The 25161-nt window shown below is 33.6% G+C and overlaps 4 protein-coding genes across 5 annotated transcripts; 1 reads left to right on the plus strand and 3 right to left on the minus strand.

Moving 5' to 3' along the window:
- Nucleotides 1-1206: 1206 nt before the first annotated feature.
- Nucleotides 1207-2974, minus strand: LOC148205527 (EPIDERMAL PATTERNING FACTOR-like protein 1). The gene is made up of 2 exons (XM_088103430.1): nt 1777-2974; nt 1207-1662 (listed from the first exon to the last, which is right to left on the minus strand). Exons 1-2 carry the CDS (start codon nt 1897-1899, stop codon nt 1405-1407), a joined length of 381 nt encoding a protein of 126 aa, XP_087959556.1. The 5' UTR covers nt 1900-2974; the 3' UTR covers nt 1207-1404.
- A 2717-nt stretch (nt 2975-5691) lies between these two features.
- Nucleotides 5692-10160, minus strand: LOC124828166 (uncharacterized). Of its 2 annotated transcripts, none has more exons than XM_088103429.1 (4): nt 9402-10160; nt 7126-7236; nt 6070-6282; nt 5692-5970 (listed from the first exon to the last, which is right to left on the minus strand). In XM_088103429.1, exons 1-3 carry the CDS (start codon nt 9987-9989, stop codon nt 6130-6132), a joined length of 852 nt encoding a protein of 283 aa, XP_087959555.1. In that variant the 5' UTR covers nt 9990-10160; the 3' UTR covers nt 5692-5970; nt 6070-6129. The 2 variants fall into 2 exon arrangements, with proteins under 2 accessions (XP_087959555.1, XP_047157353.2); XM_047301397.2 differs by having other exon boundaries at nt 6080-6282; nt 9402-10156.
- Nucleotides 10161-11045: 885 nt separating this feature from the next.
- On the minus strand, nt 11046-16474 carry LOC124828168 (polyadenylate-binding protein 2). Its single transcript, XM_047301398.1, has 5 exons — nt 16169-16474; nt 15338-15408; nt 11801-11992; nt 11567-11694; nt 11046-11462 (listed from the first exon to the last, which is right to left on the minus strand). Exons 1-5 carry the CDS (start codon nt 16374-16376, stop codon nt 11414-11416), a joined length of 648 nt encoding a protein of 215 aa, XP_047157354.1. The 5' UTR covers nt 16377-16474; the 3' UTR covers nt 11046-11413.
- A 4757-nt stretch (nt 16475-21231) lies between these two features.
- LOC124828164 (ras-related protein Rab11A) lies at nt 21232-24475 on the plus strand. The gene is made up of 2 exons (XM_047301395.2): nt 21232-21589; nt 23792-24475. Exons 1-2 carry the CDS (start codon nt 21312-21314, stop codon nt 24237-24239), a joined length of 726 nt encoding a protein of 241 aa, XP_047157351.2. The 5' UTR covers nt 21232-21311; the 3' UTR covers nt 24240-24475.
- The last annotated feature ends 686 nt before the right edge of the window (nt 24476-25161 follow it).

A 25161-nucleotide genomic window follows, 5' to 3' on the forward strand; every position in this document is an offset into this window, starting at 1 on the left:
CAATAAATAAATAAAATATCTTAATGTAAATAATTGAGAACATTATGATAATTCCTTTATTATATATAAATGTTCCGATAAAATTTAAATATACATTTATAATATTTCTTTTTGATTAAGCATATCCATGCGTGGACAAAATTTTATTACTATCAGGTTAATTTTTAATTAATAAAATTATGTAAGTTTTCTGTTCAATATCATGTTTTTAGCTAATTTTTTCAGTAAAGAATCGTATTCATAATTATTTAAGATAAAAGCTTGAGAATATAATATGAAAAATTTAATATAAATTATACTCTATCCATCAATTACTTTTGTTTCCGAATTTTTGTTCCTACCATTAAAACAAAATTAAAAAAAGATCATTGATCTTAGTTACTCAGAGAAGATACTAATTTGTTTTAAAACTGTTCATACAATATATATTTTTTAATGAAAAAATATACTTTTGTTTCATCATAGTATGCATTTAGACCTATGGACAATGAATGCTTAAAATATTGATTTAAAATAATCGAATTCTTTTAATAAATAAACACAAACAATTTAATTTAATATGAATTACTAAAAATCGAATACAACTAGGCAGTCCAAGAAAAACCAAAGTGAAAACTTAGTGATCATGAACTGTAAAATTGTATTTTTAAGATTGCCACGTGATCATGAACTGTAAAATTGTATTTTTAATATTGCCACGTGATCATGAACTGTAAAATTGTCAAAATTATTTAACAAGTTAAATATAGTTGTCTAGTTATTTTGAAGTGTATATGAGATGACTTAATACAGTATCTAGGACATAAGGCAGAATGAGTGGAAATTTGTTGTTGATCTAATCTGTACCATATAATAAGTATTATTAAAACAAAAACATGGAAATCAATAAGTTCGACACATCATAGTTAACGTACTAAACAATGTACAGATAAATGAGTCCAAAGTTTGCATAGGAATGAAGATGTTGTGTCTAGTAAGTAGGCAACGAAAATTCCAAGATAAGAGAAAAAAAGGTTTATAAGACAGATTCAGAAGAAATGAGAGAGTAGAAAACACCTTAGCAATGGACAAGACAAACCCCACTTCCTGTCTGTTCTTGTTGGACACAATTAGCAATTAATCCTTAGCCAATTATAAGGAACCCCTCAAGAAACAGACACAAAAGCAACAACAGCAAAATTTTCTCAAAATTCAGGGGCAAAATAATAATAATAATAATAATTATAATAATAAAAGTTGGAATTCAGGTCTGTAACAAACTCTGTACAAGTGTATCAAACTCCAATGTATACTATCCATGCTGACGCAAGTGATAGCAAATCTGTTACCCTAGCTGACCCCTAAACAAGAAAATATGAATTTAACCAACAAAAAATAGGAGTGCCAATATCCATTTTAGAAGTTTTAAGGGTTGAAGAAGTGGTCACCACAATGGCATTTCCACCCCAATGGCTTGTAGTTGGAGTACCTGTTGTTACCTTGGGGAGAAGAAGGGTTAAAAAAAGTTGCCATGGCAGAAGTTTTGGTAAGATCTGGAGGGTTAGAGTCATGACTAGGCAAAGTGGGCACTTGGACTGCCATGCATGGATGACAATCATTGCACTTGTTGTGACAGCTTGGAGGAATGGAACCTAGCCTGTTTTTCTCCTCAAATAACAGTTCCTGTACACGGAAAACACATTTTGTGCAGATTCTTGTTAGACCATTTACACATACTTGAAGCAGTGATATTGTGGAAAGCAAACCAAAACAAAGATGGCTAAGATTAGAGCTTACTCTTGGAGAGATTGCAGTGCGAGGGTGATTGGAGGCAGAAACGAGAGATAGAAAATTGTGAAGCAAAAGTACGATGAGCAAGGAGGTGGTTGTGTAGTAATGATATGAATTAAGTGAAGCCATGAATGCATATCATATCACCCCTTAAAGTCATTCCCCATCTGAAAGAGAAAACTAGGTGGCAGAAATTAATGAAAGTTAACTGAGATCTGGATGGCAGTCCTCTGAAGAAACTTTATCAACTTGTGGAGAAGCAAAGCGAGAGAGAGAGAGAGAGAGTGAGAGAGAGAAGCAAAGTGAAGCAGAAAGCGAAAAGATGAAAAAAGGAAGAAGGGTTTTGCTTATTTTCCAGAGTAGAGTGGTGCTTTTCTTGCCATGGCGTATAGCCTGAAGGAAGAGAAGAGAGGTACATAAATTGGAAGATGTGTTGGCAGCAAACAAGTAGAGAGGGAGAGAGAGAAAGGGAGGTGCAGAGTGCAGAGTGTAGCAGAAAAGTGAAAGGAACGACTCAAGAGAGTTAAGCAAATTGGGAGAATCCACATCAGTATCAAGGGCCCCCCCTTGGACAGCGTTCTATTAGTAGTTTGAGACTTGAGACTTTGAACCTAGTTATTAGAAACTGCTTGGATAACAAATGGCTTTGTCCTTTCTGTGTGTTTAAAAATATCACAGACAGGAGAGGGTAGTTCAAATTGGCATTTATTATGCTAACTAATTTTTGTCTCAGTTCTCAGTTAAAGATTCATCTCTTTGACTGTCATTGACCTCTATTACCTACATTCTGGACTTTTTGCACCTGATTATGGCTGCTAGTGCAAACCCTTTGTGTGCCTTGTGTTTGCCCTCAGAAAAATGTGCTGTAAATTAATGAGTAATGTTTTGGCTATAATGTAAGATTTTAGATGTTCAGTGAGTAAAAAGCATGGATTATTACTGACCCCTCAAGTTCGTATACAGACCAAGAAATTAAATGATTAAGTACTTGTATTTATTACCTATTTTCCTTCAAGGAGCACTCCCTACAGAAGTGGTCCCTTAGTTAATATCATGTTAAATTGATTTGAAGGGGACTCGTATTAAATATAACTTCAGGCATTTTACAAATTGCAATTAACAACGCTTTATGTATACACAAAAACTGATATTACAGCAACAAGCAGTACAGTTTTGTTGGAAAAACAAAAGCAAATACTTCACTGTATTTCTCTGCACTATGCACACACTGTATGATGTGAGTCGAGCAAGATAATATATTTTCCTTTATCCTTGACTTAATGCTTTTAGTGTAACACCGTCCGTTGTAGTACGTAGGTTATGTTAAAAAATTATCATACTTTGTAACGAAAAACAGTAAAGAGAGATTTTAACAGAAGGTGTTTGTGAAAATTTTGGAAATGAATTGGATGGCTGTCATATATCCTAAAAGGTGGATTTCTAAAATTGATCTAGCACGCATCAAGAAAGCATTTCACACCCAATAAGTTTAAGGGGCATGTGAAACTATTCTCGTTTCAGTTTCCTTTTCGAGGTTTCGGGATTCCTTGCTGTGACTCTACAGCTTTCAATTAGTCAAAGCTGCCATCAGAGTATTGACATTGCACTGAGAGGGTGAGAGGGATTGTGACTGTGGGAGTGACCAGACCTACGCATCTTTCTTACCACTGAGCAGGAAAAAGATGTCTCTGCAAAGATAAAAAATATTTCCATTTTCTACAGCTTTACCCTTTCTTCTAAACTCCACACTAGTCACTAATCAAATGATGTGCTGATCATCATCAAAAACAACTCGAGATATTTTCTCTTTTTTCATTGCTTTTTCCCCCCGAGGTTTCTAATCGAGGATTCGATTACTTTTACCATTAGCGGAGTACAAAGGTCTCGCAAAAGACAAGGACACTCTCGCTTTGCTTCTCTTACATCTATTTTAATGTACCTTCAAATTCCTTGCTTGCTCTGAATACTGAACATAAATTTTATTATTGTTTTGAAAAAAAAGTACCATGAGTTGGGTTCACATTCACATGCAATCCCTGATTTAGTGGCGTTGATAGTTTCGACAATTGTGACCACAAACAAGGAAATGAATAATTGCAAAGTGTATTGTAGCCTTCTAGGTAACCCAATCCAGTTTTGCGTAGTACCCGAAAAAAATGTTTATTTTTGTATCTGAATTTTAACCTCTCCTTTTCACTCGTTAAATTCAGATCAAAGGTAAAACCACAGTTGACGTCCTCATCAGTTTTGCCATGTTTTTAAATTAAAACTTAAAGCTCCTTATTCTTTGCCTCCATAAGTTTTATGATTTATTATATTTTTTAATAAGGCTTTATCATTTTTTTTAAAATAAGGCTTTATGATTTAAAAATAATTAACGACGTCTTAACATTCCATGCAATTAATCATTGAATCAATTGATACAGGGTAAAATTGAGTCTTTAAATTAAATACATAAAAAACAACGTAGAAAAAGAAAAAGATAAGTATAAAATCCCAAACTATAATCAGCCCTGTGAAATGTGAGAACATAGATAGACAAAAGCACAGATTGGGCTACACCATATCCCCGTGAATTACTTTGAAACCTAAAACATTCTCTGCCGACTGACCTTGTCTACAATTTTAGAACATCTATACCACATTCCATTTTGTTCTTTGAAGAACACCCATAAGAGCTTTAACTATGACAAGCTGGCTTATAATGAGGATACAATAGGCAAGATCGGTCTACTATTTATTTAATTTCACAGCGCAAGCAAATCAATTACATTTTACTATCTTAATTAATAAGAACGTTGGGTGGAGTTTTTTTTTTTAAATAACATTTTTCAAAAGCTCTAGACAATAATTTATTTTATAGTTTGTTTCAACTTTATCTTTTACTTATTTTTCTTTTTCCAATTTATTTTTTCATTTTTCCCTCAACTAAAGGGCATTAAAAATACTCTAAAGTTAACAAAAACAAATAATTATTTCTCCAATATCATCAGTGTATTTGATTTAGTGGAAAGAAATATAGAAGATGAAAATAGAAACGAAATAAATTGAAAAGAGAAATAGGAAAAAAAAGAAAAAAAATCAAGGGGACACCATACAAGGCAAGAAACGTAAGGCTGAACCGACCGCTAGAAAGGGGATATACGAAAAAGAAAAAGTGAGTGGGGTATTCTGGTTTCTATCTCAAAGGGACAACATCCAGGCAAGAACATCAGCTGAAAAGTTTGCCTCGATAGATGTGTGCCCAAGATATTTAAATAACTTGTTAGCAAATACCAAATAGATCTAACCATATAGAAGCAAGGACGAGGCAGATGCCAACCTTTGGTAATTAGAATGGTGAAAACAGAGAATAAATCTCCCCTAAAATTCTCTTGAAACCCGTAGATTGTGAGCTGTAGTCCCATTCCCTTATAAATACCCTAAAATTCCACCTTTAAGACAGTTCAAGATCCCAAAGATGACGTCCAACCTACTAACCTACTAATAAAATGGCCAAGGTGATCCCAGGGATTACAAACTGAAGAATACTTGTGAATTTGCAAATTCGCAGCCCTATCACAGTTCAGTTTCAGAAATTGTTCATTAGAAGGAGGGGAGTGGGGATAAGACACAGTTACTTTTATATCTACCGCTGGACGATTTCATATTGGAGTAGTCGTCCAAATTACCACAGAAAATAAACTAGATAGGATCAATCAGTTTAGAAGTAGCAGGCCCCGATAGGTTGAGCAGTCGTTGAAATGCTGATTTCAGAAAACATCTTATATTATAGGGATAAAAAGATCCTCGGCCTATAAACCTTACAATATCCGTAGTTTTTTCTGGGTCTCAACATTAGATTTCAATGTATAGGAGGTGCCGAAGCCTCCAATAAATTTGTTTTGGGTAATTCACCTTGACCAATAGACATTTCAAAAATTATGAACGAATACTGAAGGTTCATTTCAATATATGACACAGAAACATGCAAGGGACAAAAACTGTTGTACCGAACCCTTATACCACCAATATAAGCATTTAAAAACAAAATTGATGAACAGCTTATAAATTTGATTTCAAAGTACATGCACAGACACGAAGAACCAGCGGATCTTTCCTAACAGAACTGGACAGAGTTCAACAAATGCTCCTACCTTAGTATGTCTTACCTCTCGAGTAATCTCCTCTCACCTGTATCCACAGCAAATTTGAGGTATTCTGGAAAAAACGAGTAACCATTAATTATGTGCTAATAACATTTTGGTAATTTCGATTGTGTAAAAATCTATGATTCAGTGTACACAGAAAAAAGTATACAATATTTCACCATGATTTGCCACTTCAAAATTTCAGGAACTTCCTCCTATTTTAACCCAATCATATTTGATGCACCTCCTGTTTTACCACACCCTCAGCCGAGTTTGACATTTCTGATGTATCTTGCCGATCACTGATTTCGGGCTTGCTTTCCCATAGCTTACCAGCCTTCCCGATTGCAAGAATCAGATCAAGTTGTTTTCGCTGTTGTTCCTACGTGAACGATCAGACATAACCAACATAATTCAAACTGATGACAAAAAGAATGAGGATACTTTGGCAAGTAAAATAGTCAAGAAAGTTTTTTATTAGCCAGTTAAGGTCAAATTGGATCCAAGGTCAAAGTATAACCTTTACATTACCAGAAAAAAAAAAACAAGGTGTTCTATTGCAACGCAGCTAAAGATTTAGTAGTTTGTACGAGGTTGCCAAAGTACACCCAATTGTCCACACTACAAATGTTTCAACTGCAAAATTTGAGACATCGTCATTGAATTCATGTCCCAATTATACTGGGTGATCCAAAACAAATTCTACCAACTGTAAAAGAAAAACAGGCCAGGAGTCCAAAAGTTTGCTAACATACCCCTAAAATTTGAGTATATCTTATCCCCCATTGTTGCTAGCTAACATACACTGCATAAACTAAATACATAAATATAAATATATTTTTTGTTCCTATAATCTACATAAATTTAATATTTTTAGGTTTTAGTTTCTGCTAGCAGCAAATACCACTTAACCTTCAAGAGATAGCCATATCAAGATCAATGTCTAGTCAACTATATAAGAATAAAAAACCTAAAGGGAAAGAAACTATAGGAACCAAACAAAGTGTAGAAAAAAACTTCAACTGTAAGGGCTAAAAAACAAACTTTTAAAATAGAGACCAAAAACCAAAATTGAAGTACACAAAAGAGACCAAAAACGCTTTAACTTAGATTATTATTATATAATAAAATTACAAACAAAATAATTCAAACAACAAAGTCCAGTCATATACAATGGTGCCTACACTGTCATCCAGAATTCAAATAACATAGGGGATAGGATTACCTGCATTGCTAATAAAACGTGTTGAATTTCACCAAGTTCCTGCTCTAAAATGTCTGATTGCACTGCTAATGCTCTAGCAGCCTCAGAATTCTTCTGGGCCAAAGCTGCAGTCTTCAAGAAATGAACAAATAATTATTTATGTTTTTCATACATTAAACTTCAAGCATTCACTCAAAATAAGGTATTTCCATGTGTCAATATGATATATAAATGCCAATGCAAATTTGTTTTTACGAAAAAAAGTGTACAGAAAGGCATAACGAATAAATACTAACAATAATTAAAATATGAATAGTTATTACAGTATATTTTACAATATATTTCATTTAAGAAGAACCAAAGACATTCAAATTCAGCTATACTTCAATGACCAGGAATAATACTTCCAAATACCTCAGCAACCCACTCCGATATTACTATGCTGATCAGGCCATATGCCGGTAAATTGTTGTTTTCTGCTCAGTGTGGCTATAATTTTCGTCAAAGTAAATCACTATATTAAAGGGAATCCAAAGGCCCATCTGAGACACAAGAGACACAGGTTCAGTTCCTTTTGGTGGTTGAGGTACTACCACACTACCCATCAACTTCACCAAGGCACTTGGTCAATTTTAGTGCCTTGCAAAATTTAACTTAAGTGCTGACTGTTGATACTAGTAAAATGACAAGAAGACAAGCTAACTTGCTAATTGTTATGCTATGGTGTATAAACATAATGTAAAAATAATTGGTTTCAAGCACCCACTGACTATTAGCAGCCTGGGGTTTTGTAAACAAATCAAATTTGAGAACAGTGGAGGATCACCATCAACGGATATTGATGAATGTGTTGAAGATGAGATCTCCTTGGGGGATGACAATGAAGAACTGACACGGTTGACAGCAACTGCAAGGGCAGCTGGGGATAAGAAGCAAGTAAAAGTACTTCAGATCTCAATTAAATGGCTAACACAGGCGCGGTAAGGAGCAAAAGGATACCGAAGACATGAAGCTTAATTCGGATGAAACATAAAAAGATGCTTAAGAAAGAGCCAAATCTAATGAAGAAGAAAATGAATATTTGGACAATTACAGGGCTTCCACCTTACAACTTAAGGTTTGGGTAGAAGTTTTTGTGTTGCAATTGTTCTAGCCAAAAGGTGTACGACCCCGATCAGCTAAAGCATTCAAGTGTCATCCTTTTGCCTCATCCGGCCTCCTTTATCCTAATCGGCCTCTGACCTTTTGGTCCCCGTATTTAAGAGATTAACAAATATTCTCCCCCTCTTATTACGTGCCTCTCACTGGTCATTCCATTTAAACACCTCTTTTAACTCTCTATAACATTCACCATAATGTCCAATAAATAACCAGATCCAACACGACCCACTAAGCATTTAAATTAGTTATCCCAGTCGGCATTGGGGGTCTGGATTGGGCCTACCACAACACACATTATCCAAAGCATCTACAAAGAAGTGTGCCTTTTTGCGCTTCAACAATGCCAGTATTTTCAACATCCAATCCATGAATTTGAAGCAAAAGCTATTAGAATTACCTTCAAAAGGATGTCATCAATCTTCTCTAATCTTTGATGGCCAACCAAACACACTGCAAGTAATTAGTATTGCAATTCAATCCTTCCCGCCCCAACTCTAAATCGGTTAAATTTCAATGTAAGATAAAATAAACCTGTGCATAGTTGCCCAAGCACACATTAAGAGCTCAAAGGGTTTTAGTATAAGCAAGTGTTGAAGATGTAAAAACCATATCAGGAACAGCTTAAGATTTTAGGAGTTGATACTCGACTGCAGCTATAGAACTGAATTCAGCGATGATTCTACGAATCTAATTTCCAAATAAGAACTTCGTCCAGAAAATGAAGGATATTTATGTCTTTTTGTCATGAACAATAATTTGAAGGGGTAGCAAATTTGGTTATGAATCATAATCTTCAATGTTTGCTGCAAATTACCATTGTTGAAATCGTTATAGCTATTATGCTATCAGCCTTATTGTATCACGGGGCTTTCCTGTCACTACTAGACCTATGTGCTAGTGTCACCCGACCAACTCACTTCATACCATACCAAAATCCTAAACTCACACCATATTACACTTTCTAAAGCTCAGCTGTCACTATTCAGAAATTTTAACCATTCGGAAGTTGCCAATTATGCATTAAAAATATGATCCTCACAGTGATCGCTGAATGAAATACAAGCTAATTCACTCAACAAACAACTATATTCCAAAGGTTCAAAAAAATCACGCGCTTAAAGAGAGAGATTAGTTACCTCAGCTATGGGATCCTTCAAGGCCTTTCTCGTAACCCTAAACCTAATCCCTAATTTCTCGAGCTGTCTTGACAAAACCCTCACAACCGTCAGGGAACTCTTCAAATCCTCCTCCAATTTCTCAATCCTCTGGAGAAAGTTAACCTCCAACCCACCCTTCCCGTTCTCCACACAAACGCGCCTCCACTGGCGCCTCCGAATCCAAACGCCGATCAAAACCCCGATCACAAGCATCGTGACGCCAAACGGAGCGGCTCTGGTGCCGATCCCGGCCAGTAGGTCGTTTTTGGAAGCCGCAACTACGGTGGCAGCGGAGGAAGCGACGGCGGAAGAGAGGAGGCAAGAGAACTCGAGGAAAGAAAGGAGAGCGTCAAAATTGGAATCGGCAGTGACATGTTGGAATCGGAGGGGAAAGGAGTCGGCGCTGACTGTGAGAGAATTGAAGCGATGAGCGGTAAGTTTGAGGTTTGGGGTGGTGAGGTAGAGGGGGCGCGAGGTTATGATGGAGAGGGCGAGTGAGAGGTTGTGGTTTCTGTTAGTGGTGGTTGCGCTGAGTAAGAAGGGGTGGTGGTGACACGTGACTAGCATGGTTTGTTGAAAGTTGCAAATTTCGTTAATGTGTATGGAGTAGAAGAAGCAACATTGATTATGGTATAGTTATAGTAGTAGAGATATCATATCATGGTTGGTTTACGAGTTTTGGTGACGATATCTTCGAGGACTCAGTATATGCAGCACCTCCACATCACCGCTCCTCAGTAACTGAACTAGGATTTGATTTCATCATTTTATCTAGCTTTTTTCTTTCATTCAAGACCATTTCGAAAATGGAAAATCTGATATTACTTCGGGATTAGTGTGAGCTTATCATTTTGCTTGTTAAAGTGTTGTCTTTAATTACTTTTCATAAATTTAAATGATTTTTTAATTATTTATAAGGAGGAATTAAATGAAAACATAAATAGTATTTCATGTTAAAAAAACGTCTAATATTTACTGTACTTAATACTAGCAAATAGAAATATTAGCAGGATAATAAGAGAACTTATAACTGTGAAATCAGAACCCCGTATCTGTCTTTCTTCGCAGTAGTCTCACCCAAATGAAAACAATTCATTGTCATTACACTTAATAGGTCATTGCATGTCGACAGCCAACAGAAGTTGCAACGAAGCGTGTTTTCACATAGACAGATCGTTAAAACAATTTATACAGGTTTTCTCTTCTATTGGATAAACACGAACTAATCAGAAAGCGGTTCAAACCAGAACCAATCCATAGAAAGGTATGAAATTATGGATCTACGGTTCAAACCTTTGATATTACAATTACGGGATAGATAGAATTCTAAGAAGGAAAACAATAAACTGGGGGCTTTTTAGGGGCCTATACCATATAGATAGCAGATTATATCGGTAATCCAACCATTTCAAGAAAATAAAAAACCAAAATTTAATTTAAAAAATGAATTTGTTAGTTTTATGTTCAATTTAAATTGATTTTTATTATACTAAAAATATAATTATTGTTGAATTTTATAAACCAGTTAATATGAACATCCCAGTATAAGAGGGGGAAGATATAGAAATTGTCTAATGACCTATACGTCATAAATCGTAAACCAAAATGCTCCAGAAAACGCCATTCACAATACAATTATAATACGATTATATATAAATTTAAATTAGTGATTTGATCCAATTTCCGAGCGACCGGACAAAGACCGGTAAGTTTACCAAAGGGTACATCTTTGGTTAGTATGAACTATGAAGACTGAAAAAAAAAGTCACTAACATAACATAATATTCAATGGCTATTGTCAGCCATCATCCAATAACTACGCAAGAAAAGTAAAAAAAGTTCAAGCATCCTAAGACTAAGACAAATGGACACTCAATCGCAGAGTAGATAATACTGAATGAAGACAGTGTCAATGCCCAAATAAAAAAAATAAAAAGTTATTGCCCCAGGATGCACCATCTTCATACTTTAACACATTTCGTATGAAACTTCTAGTAGTACGGCATGTAACGATTTGGCCTTCTAAACCTAGGAACCTTCCTGCAGGTTATTTGATGAAGATGAAATAAAAAATCAAAACATAAAACATCAATCAAAACCAGAGTTCACAACAGGTGCAAATTGAGATTAGGGGTGCAACATACCCATATCCATAAGGGGAGTAAAAGTAAGGAGGAGTATATGGCCTCCTGAAGCCGTATGCCATGTAAGGATTAAACCGTCTAGGACGATGTTGTTTCATTCCAGGGACATTGGTCCTCTTAGGTAAAACCTATATATACAAGTATGCAAATGATTAAATACTACTTTAATGATCACTTGGCTGATTCAAACAATAGTAACCTAGTTCAAATAATAACTCAATGGACATAGCGTACCTTCAGTTGCCTGCCATGCAGTTCAGATTCATTCAAGACGAGAGCCTCTTGAACAGCTTCAACTTCAACAAATTCCACATAAGCAAAACCTTTAGGCTGGCCAAACTTGTCTGTCAAGATAGTGACCCTGTTCACAGTACCACAGGATTGAAAGTGTTGCTGCACTTCTTCTGGTGTGCATGCATAATCAACCTGCACAAACCCAAATCAATTTCAAGGGATTTTGATGCCGATAGTATCAAGTTAATCAGAAAGGGGCTTACACTCAATTATCTTAAAAAATAAAATAGATTCCAGATTTACATCCTGACATCATATATGTAATAACATTGTTCTACTAAAAAATTATAATATTACACAAATATCTCCAGTTAAAACAGTCCTAATAAAAATGAAAAAAGTGTACAGCTGAATTATGATCTATTTAACTTGGAATTGCATAAATCTAAGGACAATTCAATTGAGAAACTCTGGAGCATAATTTCTCTTATCCTTCATTTCTATCTCCACATTATCACCTTTGTGTATTGAAACCTTTACATCACTACTTTTATCTAACATTAGACCTCTTGAAAACGACGGCAGACAGATCACCTTCCTACTGTGACAAACGTAAGTGCAACTCATTAACAAATATGTATTTACCAACTCCTCACCAGTTCTTACTTCATAAACTCTTTCAATCTGATCAAGAGTTATTATTTATAACTACAACATGCAGAGACAACCATCTTCCCAACTCCTCAAACATCAGAAGAATTTCAAAATTTCTAACTCCATAAACTACCAATTCCTATCAACAGGACGTCCAAAGCATAAAGCCTTACCGAGCTATGCACCGTATTCATGTAATTTTAATTTATGTCCATAGTCATTTTACAGGCTCTTCTCAAACTTTAGATAAAACCCTTTTCCTTCTACTCCTTGGTTTCAGCCTCTTTTATAGCCTTTACAATAGCACCAACATTTCTCTGGCATACAAGCTACTCCCAATAATGGGCAAGGTAGTAATGCATCACCAGTAAAGGATGTACAAGAAAAGCCTAAACATATTGGTCATAATTCTAACTTTTTATGTAAAAATTTCACTATTAGAATTTTGCATGATGTTAGAAGAGGGATAAAGGGGAAAAAATGCAAAATAATCATTCTCTTGAAACTCGATGATTTGTGAAAACACTTAATATGAGAAAGGAAAGACCTAAAACACCAGTTACTCTTATTTTAAAGAGATGAAAACAATTATGAGATAAAAAGACAGCAGGTAAGCAGTGGCTGCATGCCAATGGGCATGCTAACCAAATGGAACACAACAAAGGCACTACAGACCACACTGCAATCAACAATAGGGCTCTAACACTAGGATTGCATGCCCAGCACTTACAGAATGTTCTTCCAAAAGAACCACAAGCTGTCTCCTCCAAGGGTGAAGTTGATGCATCTTTAACACATTCTACTCCAGCTGTACCAGTTTCAGCCATCCATGAAATGTCACTAATAGTTTCCCCAACATATTTTCTTTTTCTCTTCTATTTACTCATTTCTTTCTTCTTTTTTTCTCAACATGATCTTTTTCTTTCTGTATAATTTTTCATTCTTTTCCTTTTTTTTCTTTTCAGAAGCTTAGTTTTTTCCTCCTCAATCTTTTGTCTTTGTTTTCCTTCATGTATCTTATTAAATTTCATAAGCATAACATACTTTCTTTTTTCCCTCTAGAACAACCCTAAGAGACACCAATCACATTGCCCCACACACAAAATACAATGCAAGCATCCCAGCGCTAATTATAGAACCTGAGTAATAAGAATGACCCTGCGATGATAGTCAGACAAAAGTCAAACCCTGTCTCCGAATATTAACAGTATACACTCCAAAACAAAAAGAATATGCATTTTCAAATATATCATAATAAAAAAAATACAATGCATAAGAAAGAACATCTAGAATTAAACTCAAGACCCATTCAACCAAGGTTTCTACTGAAAAAACTAAACAAATAAAAGAATGCTTTAAAAGCGGCCAAATTAATAGATAGCCCAAGACATGACATGTGCGTTATACCCAGTGATAAACAACGGCAAGAAGTTTCAAATTTTAGAATTATCAAATGTCAATCAGAAAGGGCATGAAGGAGAAGCTTTGCTAAATACCTTATATGAAATCTTTCATAGATCACTGCTAATTTCCAACATAGCATTGGTAAAACATTAAGATTAGAAAGAAAAAAAAAATTATTCCCCGTAAGGTCTAAAGAAACTACTCAATGGTACTCAAATTTCCAATTTAATAGACTTATTTCTATTTGCAATTTAATAGACTCCAACTACCAAGATCTCTTGCATGTTTTTCACTACTTTTTCCTTGTATCACATACAAACACAAAGGATCGGCAGGACAATTTGATCCAAAGTTTATGGGCCCTATAACTTGTCTTAGGAAAAAGCACGAAGATATGTTTATCCAACTTAAACAGTTATGGATGATAATAGTATTCCTTCCAACTTAAACAGTTATGGATGATAATAGTATTCCTTTTTGATTGCATGAAATATTAAATATGTAATCAATGTATAACTGCTACGCATCATACAAAATAGAGCAGCACTCTAATGCTCAAAGAAACTGAAACATAATGCCATTACCAAGTATAATCTCCACAATTTCACATTGGTTAACATTTAAAGCGACCCTGACATACGAGTAATGCCTAGTGTACCACATCCATATCTAAAATTGGAAAATTTAAATTTGATATGAAAAACATTATAACCACTGCCATGGCGTCCCACGTTGTCTTAATCAATTTGATTAAAATAAATAATGTTACAATTAAAGTGGAAAATGTATAACCAAATTTGGGATTATAAGGGAATAAATAACAAACTGAAAGTTAAGTTATTGCAAGTTACAATCTCCCAATTACATAAAGTGTTTCACAATTGTGCAACTTGGTTACAGAACCTATGAAGAGTGTATTGAATATTATATTGCACCAAATAACATAGGATTAGGATATTTTTAACAGTATAAGCTTCATAAAACACTATGGGGAAATTAAACCACTCACAAACACCATGTCTCTATGTGTGTGTCCAACTAAACTAATATTCTTTTGCAGCAATGCATAAAGACCATAAATTATAAGTAAAATGTAAACGGTTCCTGCAGTTCTTCTGACCGATTTATACTTAGTTAGGTAGTTTATTATCTAATATGTAAGCTATCAGTTCAAAGGCTGGAGCTAACTATTTGGCAGATCAGTTTTTGGTTTTTGGTCCAACTAATCAATCCAGTCGGACTGTTTTAACTTCCACAACTTGAGCTAAATAGGACTAATAAATATGTACTAAATACAGTTCGTATTAACCAAATCAGGTCCTGTAATTTAAGTTGATTAGGAAAAAGGTAACGATTTTGTATCCAACTAAAAAGAGTAGTCGAATGCAAACTTCCACATAAATACGGCAGAGAAGGGAAATCATGATTCAAATTGAAAAACTAGTAAAATAAAAAAAGAGGATATGATGTGATTCATACATTGCCAACAAAAACAGACCGAGAATCTGCCTCCTCCTTGTTTGCTTGAGAAGCAGCTGCATTAGCAGGATCTGCAAAAGGTATTCAATCTTGAAGTTTAAAACAATATGTGGGAACTCTATTTAGACAATAGTCACTCGATTTGGTAAAATCCATATATTTCACAGAATATAGTTCAGCAAAGGACATTGTATGTTTTACCAAAATTTTAACCAAAGACAAGTATACAAATAAGAATACTTCAAATAAAATTACTTGATTAGAAACTAAGAATTAATCACAGTTGTCAATGGCAAATAGTGAAATGCGGGGCAACCGCAAAAAACACTATAGGAAATTTGACGGAACCACGACTCCAATTTTGAAACTTTGATCTCGACTACGAGTTCAGAGAGATTTTTATTCAAGCTCTGGTGTTTTTAGGTTTATCAATACATCAAATTTACTAAAAAAAACTGGCGAGTTTTAGGTTTTATGAAAAATGACGATAGATGAGATGGAAGAGGTTATTGTTCGAGTTCTGGTACGCTTTAGGTTTTAATCATAATCATAAAGGACGAGTTTAAAGAAGACTGGTATTTAGCTGTGGACAAAGCTCATAAGAAACGCATTCTGGTAACCAAAGAGTTTAACGTTCCACAAAAGAATTGCATAACGATAATGATGGGAGTACTCTCAAGCGCGACCAAACCGATAACAGGGCTTGAACAAGATCAGAGAACGGCGAGATGAGAAAACTCGAGGATCAGTTCGAAATGAAAAAGAATACTGGCTAATCAAAAGATGATGAGATAAAATTGATGAATTGAATGAAAAGATGTGATGAGAAACCTTGAACACTGCCAATTTCCTTCTCGACCTTGGCTTGCATCTCGCGAAGCGCTGCGGCTTCCTCCTCCATCTCCTTCAATCGGCGCTTCATCTCGTCGAGCTCCTTGACGGCGGCGTCATCGTCGGCGGCGGACATGTCTACGTCTCCTTCCATCTCACCCTCGTCGGGGATCTCTCCTCCGTACACCTCGTGCTCTTCCTCCTCCATCTTACAATTCCAGAAAAACCAAATGCAACAAATACACTCCCTGCCAACAACACAATTGTTGCAATGAAAATTAGGGTTCTTCTACTTCTTCATTATTTATTTATAATTATAATACACTTTACGTGTTTGATTTGGGAAATTACACGAGAGCACCGTGTTGTCTTATGTTGTTTAGAGTGTTTCTTTTACTGCGATTTTAGCACTTATCATAAAATTTAATTTTCATATAATTAAGTCAAAATAAATAGTATATTCAATTATATGATATTATAATTATATATAATAAAAAATTAAAATTATATATGATGAAAAGTTTAGTTTGTGATGTGAGGTTGAATTTTATCGTTGATAAATTTTAAAAAAATCTTTGGAAATTCAAATTAAAGATGAAAATTAAAAAAAATGATCAAGAAAACTAAACATAAACTATGAGATAATTTGACATAAATAGAATGATTAATTTGACGACTTATATACATAGTTTTTATGTGTAAAGGGAAGTATGTTTAGAATGTCTAATTAATTAATAGAATAAAGAGACACAAGATATTTATCTTATCAAGTTAAAAATTAATTAAAATAATAGAGAGTTGAAGAGAAATTTGAATGATTTCTTAGAAAAAAACGTGTGGAAAGAAATTTAGATTCAAAAACTTGTTACTTGTTATTGAAAATAAAACTTAACAAATATATATATATATATATATATATATATATATATATATATATATATATATATATATTTCTCAATTACATAAAAAAGTTGTTTATAATAAGCAACTTATACATATTATTATAATTTTTATATATACTTATATATCATAACCAAATAATTAAAAAATATTTTTTAAATTGAGTAATTAAAAAGATAAACACATAAGTTTTGAGATATTGTTAAAAATATATTTTTTTTTTCAGCCATTGGAAAATTTATAAAAACGGATAAATAATATACAAATTCCGTATGCACGGTGTATACATAAAAGAAAAAAAGAAAAAGAAAATGTTGTATAAACTCTTATAAATTTTATTATCAAGTGTTGATTTAATAACTTTTACTTAATACCCTATTTTGTCCCCAGTTTCGCTGGACAATGTCAAATTAGTTCATCCTTTAAAAAGTGCGTCAATTACGTCCTTACTTAATAAAATTTATATCAATGAAATCCCTTCCGTTAAATCCGTACAAACGGCGTTAATTATTTTTCTCTCTCTTCTATTAACGTCGTTTGTACGGATTTAACGGAAGAGATTTCATTGATATAAATTTTATTAAGTAAGGACGTAATTGACGTACGTTTTAAAGGATGGACTAATTTGACATTATCGAGCGAAACTGGAGACAAAATAGGGTATTAAGCCTTTATATTTCAAATTTTATCTTAGTACTTTTATGTTTTTAATTTTTCAATAACCTTCCTACACACTTTGTGGAAGGGATGTAAAAAGTTTGTTCAAAAGTTGACCATCTTTTCTACATCATTCGACAAAAGATATAAAAAGAGTGTAGAAAGGGTGTAAAAACACCCTTTCTACATCTTTCTACAAAAGATATGGAAATGGTGTAAAAAGGGTGTACAAGAATTGTTCAAAACATGTAGAAAGGTGTACATGAATTGTGCAAAACATGTAAAAAGGGTTTACAACGATGTAGAAAATTGTAGAAAGAGTGTACCAAAGGGTGAACACTCTTTCTACATCTTTCTGCAAAAGATATGAAAAGGGTGTAGAAAAAGTGTACAAATGGTGTATAAAGGGTGCACAAAGGATGTAAGGAGGATATACAAATGTTGTAGAAAGGGTGTAGAATGAAGTAGAATGGTGTACAACGATGTATGAAGGATATAGAAATTGTGTAAAAATGATGGAGAAGGGTACAGAAGAGGGTAAAAAGGTTGTAGAAAGGGTGTACAACTTTCCTACATCTTGTTACACCCTTTCCACACGTTTTCCACACCCTTTTTATATATTTTCTACATCCTTTCAACACCTTATCTAAAACATTTCTAGCCCCCTTCTAAAACCTTTTTACAAAATTTCTACACCCTTTCTACAACCTAATAAATCGGGGGTATAGTTTTCTCATATCATTCTTACAACCTTCGGATAAGCTTTCTACACACTTCTAACACTATCCTAAATCGTTTTTACATCCTTCCTACATCGTTTCTACACCCTTGCTACACCATTTACACACCTCTTTCATTCCTTCCTACGTCATTTTAGATCCTTCCTAACAACCTTCTTACATATTTCTTACACTATTCGTACTTTCTTCCTACAACTTTCCAACATCTTTCTACACTCTTTCTATACTTTTTTTATATATTTTCCACACTCTTTCTACACTTTTCTACACTCTTTGTACACCCTATGTACACCCTTCTACAAAGTGTGTAAAGACATGTACAAAAGGTGTACACCCTTTCTACATCATTCTACAAAAGATATAAAAAGGGTGTAGAAATGGTATACAAAATGTGTAAAAAAGGTGTACAAAGGGTGAACACCCTTTCTATATCTTTCTACAAAAGATATGGAAATGGTGTAGAAAGGGTGTACAGGATTTGTATAAAGAATGTTAAAAGGGTATACAAATGATGTATAGAAGTTGTACAAAGCATTTACAACGATTTAGAAAATTGTAGAAAACTAAGGGTGCACACCCTTTCTACAAAAGATATGGAAAGGGTGTAAAAAAGTGTAAAAAGGGTCTATAAAGAGTCTATAGAGGGTATAGAAAGGGTGTACAGAGTATGTATAATGAGTTTACAAAAGGGTGTAGAAAGGTTGTAGAAAGGTTGTAGAATGATGTAGAATGATGTAGAAAGATGTAGAAAGAGTGTAGAAATATGTAGAAATGGTGTATAAAGGATGGAGAAGGGTATAGAAAGAGTGTATAAAGGTTGTAGAAAGAGTGTAAACATTTCCTACATCTTGTTACACCTTTTCTACATCATTTCTACAACCTAATAAATCGGGGCTATAGTCTTCCCATAACATTTCCTACATCTTGTTACACCTTTTGGCATAATGCTTTTTACACTCTTTCTACATCTTTCCACACTATTTGTACACATTTTTTTCACTCTTTGTACACTGCTACACATTCTTTACATCATTTCTACACCCTTCGTACACCTTTTCATACCCTTGCTATACCCTATATACACCCTTTGTATATCATTTGTACACCCTTTATACACATTTTCTATAAATGATATATAAGTGGTGTACAAATGGTATAGAAATGATGTAGAAAAAGTGTACAAAACGTGTACAAGGATGTAGAAAATTGTAAAAAGTGTACAAATTGTGTACAAAAGATATATAAAAGATATAAAAAGGGTGTAGGAACTAATCTTTTACGCATTTTTTAATTTTAATTCAAAATAATAAAATTAAACATGTGACATCAGTTAGTTGTACATGTATCTTGAAAATATGACACATTACTAACCCCATTAAAAAAACTAACAAAAAATTGATCAAAATTAAAATAATAATTTATAAATTGATCAAATATACTGTGAGTAGTTAGACAGTATATCTATACTGAATTTCAAAAAATTAGGTTTACTTATTTATTTAGTTTTTATAATTATACAAAATTTACCTTTATATAAAAAAATAATACTTTATTACTTACAAATGTCATTTTAATCCTTTTTAATCTATTCTCATACTATTTTAGAAATCACATCTATTCTCATACTATTTTAGATATTTCTTTTGGTTTGTTTCTAATTATTACATACCACTCGAATATAAGGAATAAGATATTACTTGAGCTAAAAGTCACACTAAACAATCATAAAAATTTATGCAATTCGCATATATTCAAAACAATATTTTTATTCAAGAATGTATACAATTCACATATATTCAAATTTTACATATTGTATAATATAAATATATATACAATTATTACATTATAAAATTACAACATTAACTATAGTTATTTGGATTAAAGAGTGTTTTAATCAACTATCTCTTTATAATGTTTTTCTCACAATCCCAACTATATAGGTAAATATCCAAAAAATCAACTCCACATCAATAATATTTCCTTTTCAACCATCCAATAAAGAAAATAAATAAATAAAATCAAAGTAAAATTAATTATTTTTATCATATCAAAACCTTAACCTATGGAAATTAAACTATACTTATATTTCAAGAGTTATAACATTTAAAGAAATACAATAAAAAATAATGTATAATCTATGTACAAACTTTTTGTTTTTTTTTTAATTTTAAACCTACTATTAAAACAATACCAGAGTATTCTATTTATATATAAACTAACAAACCAAAAGAAATATCATATCATATCTCTAGTGTCTCTCGTTGTTGTAATAAAACAAACACTTCATATTACAGGGTTGATTTAGAAAGAAAAGGACATATACACAAAAATTATTCTATTATACATGGACCGACAGCTATGTTTATTTTGACAATATTTTTAATAACTAAATGAGTGTGGATATTGTTTTATTCAACTACAAAATTGAAGTTAACTTATTTAGAAGAAATAATGTTGTAATAAACTTGTTACATTATATAAATATTATTATTTTTTTGTATGCATTTTTGAGACAACTGAAGCGAGAATTCCGCAACGCGTAAAATGGTGGTGGGATCAGAGGAAAGTAAGATAGAAGGAGCTGTCCTCAACAACCGTTTCACTCTTCTTCAAACACTGTTTTATGAAACCAAACCAACTAACTTCTAATTGGTGTGGGGAAACACGTCTCTACGCTTCCACCTCATTCCAACACGTGTCACCTGTGTCCCTCCAAAAAAATACCAATAAATGTAAACGATGAAGAAATAAATTTGTCCTATGATTGATGAAAAAAAAGAACAAAAAAGATCGTCACCTTTTATTCGAGTTTTGAGGTGAAAGGGAAGGAGAATTCGAGTTTTGAAATGAAAGGGAAGGAGACAGTTAGAAAGAGAGTGGAAATGGCAGGTGCTGGTGCAGGAGGAGGGTATGGGGACGCGAACCAGAGGATAGATTACGTCTTCAAGGTGGTGCTGATTGGTGACTCTGCGGTGGGGAAGTCACAGATTCTAGCGAGGTTTGCCAGGAACGAGTTCAGCTTGGACTCAAAGTCCACCATCGGTGTTGAATTTCAGACGCGGACTTTGCTCATCGATCACAAGACCGTTAAGGCTCAGATCTGGGACACGGCTGGCCAAGAACGGTACTCTAACTGCTCTTCCAGCTATCTCTTTTCCTTTTCCCTACTTTCTTCATTTTTAGCTTCGCTTTCAATCTGTCATCTGCACCATCGCCTCGTTTCGCGCGTGATCTCATCACCGCCGCCAGCGATCCTCTATTAACTAAGCTTATCATCACGATCAAGTTCTGGATTCGTGATTGATGAGTGACAGAAGCAGCAAAACGAATAGCACGCAGTATTCAAGAGCATGTGCTAGGTTTAATAAGTATCTGGAATTTACCACGAAACAAGGAAAACTGCTTATTCGAGAGAATCTGTGTTGTTGGACGAACACTTGACATAACTCGTCACCGTGATTTTCGTTAATCATAAAGAAAACTTAATTTCCAATTTAGTTAATTATATTAAAATGTAAAATATAACCAAGAGTGTGTATTAACTTGTGTGAAACATTATCAGTTAAACCGGTAGTTTGGAGTTATAGTAATTATGTTAGGCTAACTTATGTTCGGAAAACCTTGATATTGGGATTGTAATTATGGTTACAATAGTAGCTGCGGTGTGGTCACCACTCTCGTTGATACTGTCAAAAACTATGGACAAATATTGTGATATGGTTGCAAAGACCTGAAAATTCTTGATTTTGTGGCTAGATTTATAGTTTTGGTTGTGCATTAGAATCAGTTATTTGTGTTGATGCTATTGGTCGCCGAAATTGTGGGGTTGCTGTTAGTTAATTACCCCAGTGATTTTTTTTTTTAAATTTGCAACGGTATTTTTTTCGTGAAAAACTGTTGTGGAACGAGTTTATGGCCACCATGTCATAGTCTTGCAGCATTTGTTTTGTGAATGTGTAGTTATTATGCAAAATTCAAAGCTATATGTAATCCTGGTAGATTTAGTTAAGTCTGCGTTTCTCATTGCTGCCTTTGTCTTTCTTCATTTTGGTCAATCGTCGCTGTTATGGTCTAAGTATTGATAAATTTATAGATCAACTTCACCGGAATTGATAGTTATGCCTTTTTTGATTGATTGTTAGTTTCATAAAGATGCTGACTTTCTTCTTACTCCATTTCTAACATTTTATATTCTCGAACTATATAAAACCATAATTTTTTCTAAAGGAAAATGAATTCTGAATTTGGAACATATTTGGTATTATTGTGGGAGGGATTCCAACTGAATGGAGTGATTGTAGTGCATGAATTATTGCATAAGTTGTTTAATGTAATACGATCTCATGTTTTACAGAGTTTAGAGAAATGCGTTTGCTTAGATTTGTTTATAAGACATAGAAATAGAATCTCGTTATACTTCCCGCTCTCAACTAGTCAACTAGATGTCAATATTCTCCATTTATTGAGCTTTTACAATAACAACTGATTTTTCCAATATGAACTACATCAAACCTCAGTTTTTAAACATTGATATTTACCACATACATAAACACGGAAGAACCTGCGACAGACCATCCATGGAAGTGGATGCCAATGTTGTTGTAAAATAAAGGGCTGCGAGTATATTGCAAAAGCTAACAAACAGTTAGTTGCAAATTTTAAAACCCCTATTCTTGATGTCGTGATTCACGGAAGCTACGTCCGTCGAAGACCTTAGTCCAACAGTTGTTGGATTCTTTTCTTCTTCTGCAAGTTGTGAACTTTGAGTTGTTGCTGGATTTTTCTTCCAGCAAACCTTGGGAATTTTGGACAATCATGAACCACTCCGCTAATGCTTCCTTCAAAATCACTCAACTCATTTCTCTTCTATCTCTCCCTCACATAGCTCATTTCTTTTTTTCTTCTTCTAATATTCTGGGTATATTTATTCTTTAAGAGTTTATCTTATTAGATTCTAAATATCTCAAAGAATGAGAAGTTTTTATTGTATCTTGATAGAATTGCACAATACAGCAACAAGTGTGTACGCATCAGGAAGTATTATTTTTTTCGTGATTTCGTCAGGTTTTTACAACAAATGTTGGGTACCGTATTACATAAATTTTCCACACTTATAAATTATACTGACCAACATATTTAGTTTGGACATGTTTTCCTGTTTCTCACATATTTGTTATGAAGCATGTAGATTAGAGATATATTTTCTTGCATGCAAATTATATCTATTTAGTGTTTCTTCTCGTTATTTATTTATTGGTTGGAATGGTTGACTTACAAGTACATTAAATGTCAGTTTAGCCTCATATATGAATGGTTTATGATGCAGCTACAGAGCAGTTACAAGTGCATACTACAGGGGTGCTGTGGGGGCAATGTTGGTTTATGATATCACTAAACGCCAAACCTTTGATCACATACCCCGGTGGTTAGAAGAGCTGCGCAACCATGCTGACAAGAACATAGTGATAATTCTGATAGGAAACAAATGTGATCTTGAGAACCAGCGTGATGTACCCACCGAGGATGCAAAAGAATTTGCTGAGAAAGAAGGGTTGTTTTTCCTAGAGACCTCAGCACTGGAGGCAACTAATGTTGAAACAGCCTTCGTAACTGTCTTGACAGAAATATACAACATCCTCAACAAGAAGAATCTAACTGCTGATGAAAGTCAGGGAAATGGTAACTCCGCATCTTTGTCTGGCCAGAAGATTATCGTTCCAGGCCCTGCACAGGAACTTCCTGCTAGGAGGAATATGTGTTGTCAAGCATCTTGACTTATTTATAATTAATTTCTATAGTGTATCTCATGCTTGTGTTCTTGTTACCAAATTTTAAAGGTTTTGGCGCATTGCTTTTTGTACATTTAAATTTAATTTGTTTTGGTTGCCGAGTAAACCACTAAAATGAACAATTGCGTGGTTCAATATATACGTGATTTTTGTAGGTGAATTGGTGGAACTTGGAACGTTCTCGCATTTGATAATGTCATCACTCTTGTTTGTAGTTTTGACATGGCTACATTTTGTTGGTACGGCAAAGCGATCATGAGATACGTATGTGCAGATAATGGGTTTTTCAATTATAGCTTCAACCGTCCATAAAATTAGATTTTGATAAATTAATTGTTGAAAGAGTTGAAATTGAAAAACATTTATTTGTTGAAAACTGTGTTTTTAAAATAATTTTGTACAAATAAATATAAATGGAGACTACTTTTAAAAAGGCAGTTATTGCAATAAAACACGTAGTCATTTAATTTGAATTAGAATTAATATCTTTGACCGTTTACTAAATACAATGAGTTTAAATTATTATTTCTTAGTTCTGTTCAATATTATTCATTTATTGGTAACGTGACATGCAATTAAATGTGTTATGTCACGTTATTTCAAAATAATAACATAGGCTAGGTATATCTCAATATATATCGAATCATTAACCAATAACAGAGATCGTTTTAACTTTTACGTTTCATTTGGTATAAAAAATGAGTAAATCAATCAAAATTATTCAAAATGACTATAACATAACCATTAGAAGTTAATAACACTAGTAAATGCCAATATATATTTGATCAAAATGTTCAAATTTTGTAATTTTAAAAAATATGAGGACCAAAACAAACTTTTCTTTAAGAGATTAAAACAAAAATTGATTTTGTTTACACATATTACAAAAAAATATCCAGTCTTATAA

This window comes from Vigna umbellata, chromosome 1 (genome assembly GCF_029865625.1).
Source record: "Vigna umbellata cultivar VRB3 chromosome 1, Vumbellata_1.0, whole genome shotgun sequence".
Taxonomy (NCBI): domain Eukaryota; kingdom Viridiplantae; phylum Streptophyta; class Magnoliopsida; order Fabales; family Fabaceae; genus Vigna; species Vigna umbellata.

What these genes read in the sequence shown, in the direction of transcription:
- LOC148205527 (XM_088103430.1), bottom strand. Translation starts at nt 1,899, where the DNA reads ATGGCTTCACTTAATTCATATCATTACTACACAACCACCTCCTTGCTC. An exon ending in GCACTGCAATCTCTCCAAGA is followed by an intron (nt 1,663 to 1,776) that starts GTAAGCTCTAAT and finishes TTCCGTGTACAG; the next exon opens with GAACTGTTATTTGAGGAGAA.
- LOC124828166 (XM_088103429.1), bottom strand. Translation starts at nt 9,989, where the DNA reads ATGCTAGTCACGTGTCACCACCACCCCTTCTTACTCAGCGCAACCACC. An exon ending in TGAAGGATCCCATAGCTGAG is followed by an intron (nt 7,237 to 9,401) that starts GTAACTAATCTC and finishes CATTTCTTGAAG; the next exon opens with ACTGCAGCTTTGGCCCAGAA. An exon ending in ACGTTTTATTAGCAATGCAG is followed by an intron (nt 6,283 to 7,125) that starts GTAATCCTATCC and finishes TCGTTCACGTAG; the next exon opens with GAACAACAGCGAAAACAACT.
- LOC124828168 (XM_047301398.1), bottom strand. Translation starts at nt 16,376, where the DNA reads ATGGAGGAGGAAGAGCACGAGGTGTACGGAGGAGAGATCCCCGACGAG. An exon ending in GGAAATTGGCAGTGTTCAAG is followed by an intron (nt 15,409 to 16,168) that starts GTTTCTCATCAC and finishes TACCTTTTGCAG; the next exon opens with ATCCTGCTAATGCAGCTGCT. An exon ending in TACTCCCCTTATGGATATGG is followed by an intron (nt 11,463 to 11,566) that starts GTATGTTGCACC and finishes AATAACCTGCAG; the next exon opens with GAAGGTTCCTAGGTTTAGAA.
- LOC124828164 (XM_047301395.2), top strand. Translation starts at nt 21,312, where the DNA reads ATGAAAGGGAAGGAGACAGTTAGAAAGAGAGTGGAAATGGCAGGTGCT. An exon ending in GACACGGCTGGCCAAGAACG is followed by an intron (nt 21,590 to 23,791) that starts GTACTCTAACTG and finishes TTTATGATGCAG; the next exon opens with CTACAGAGCAGTTACAAGTG.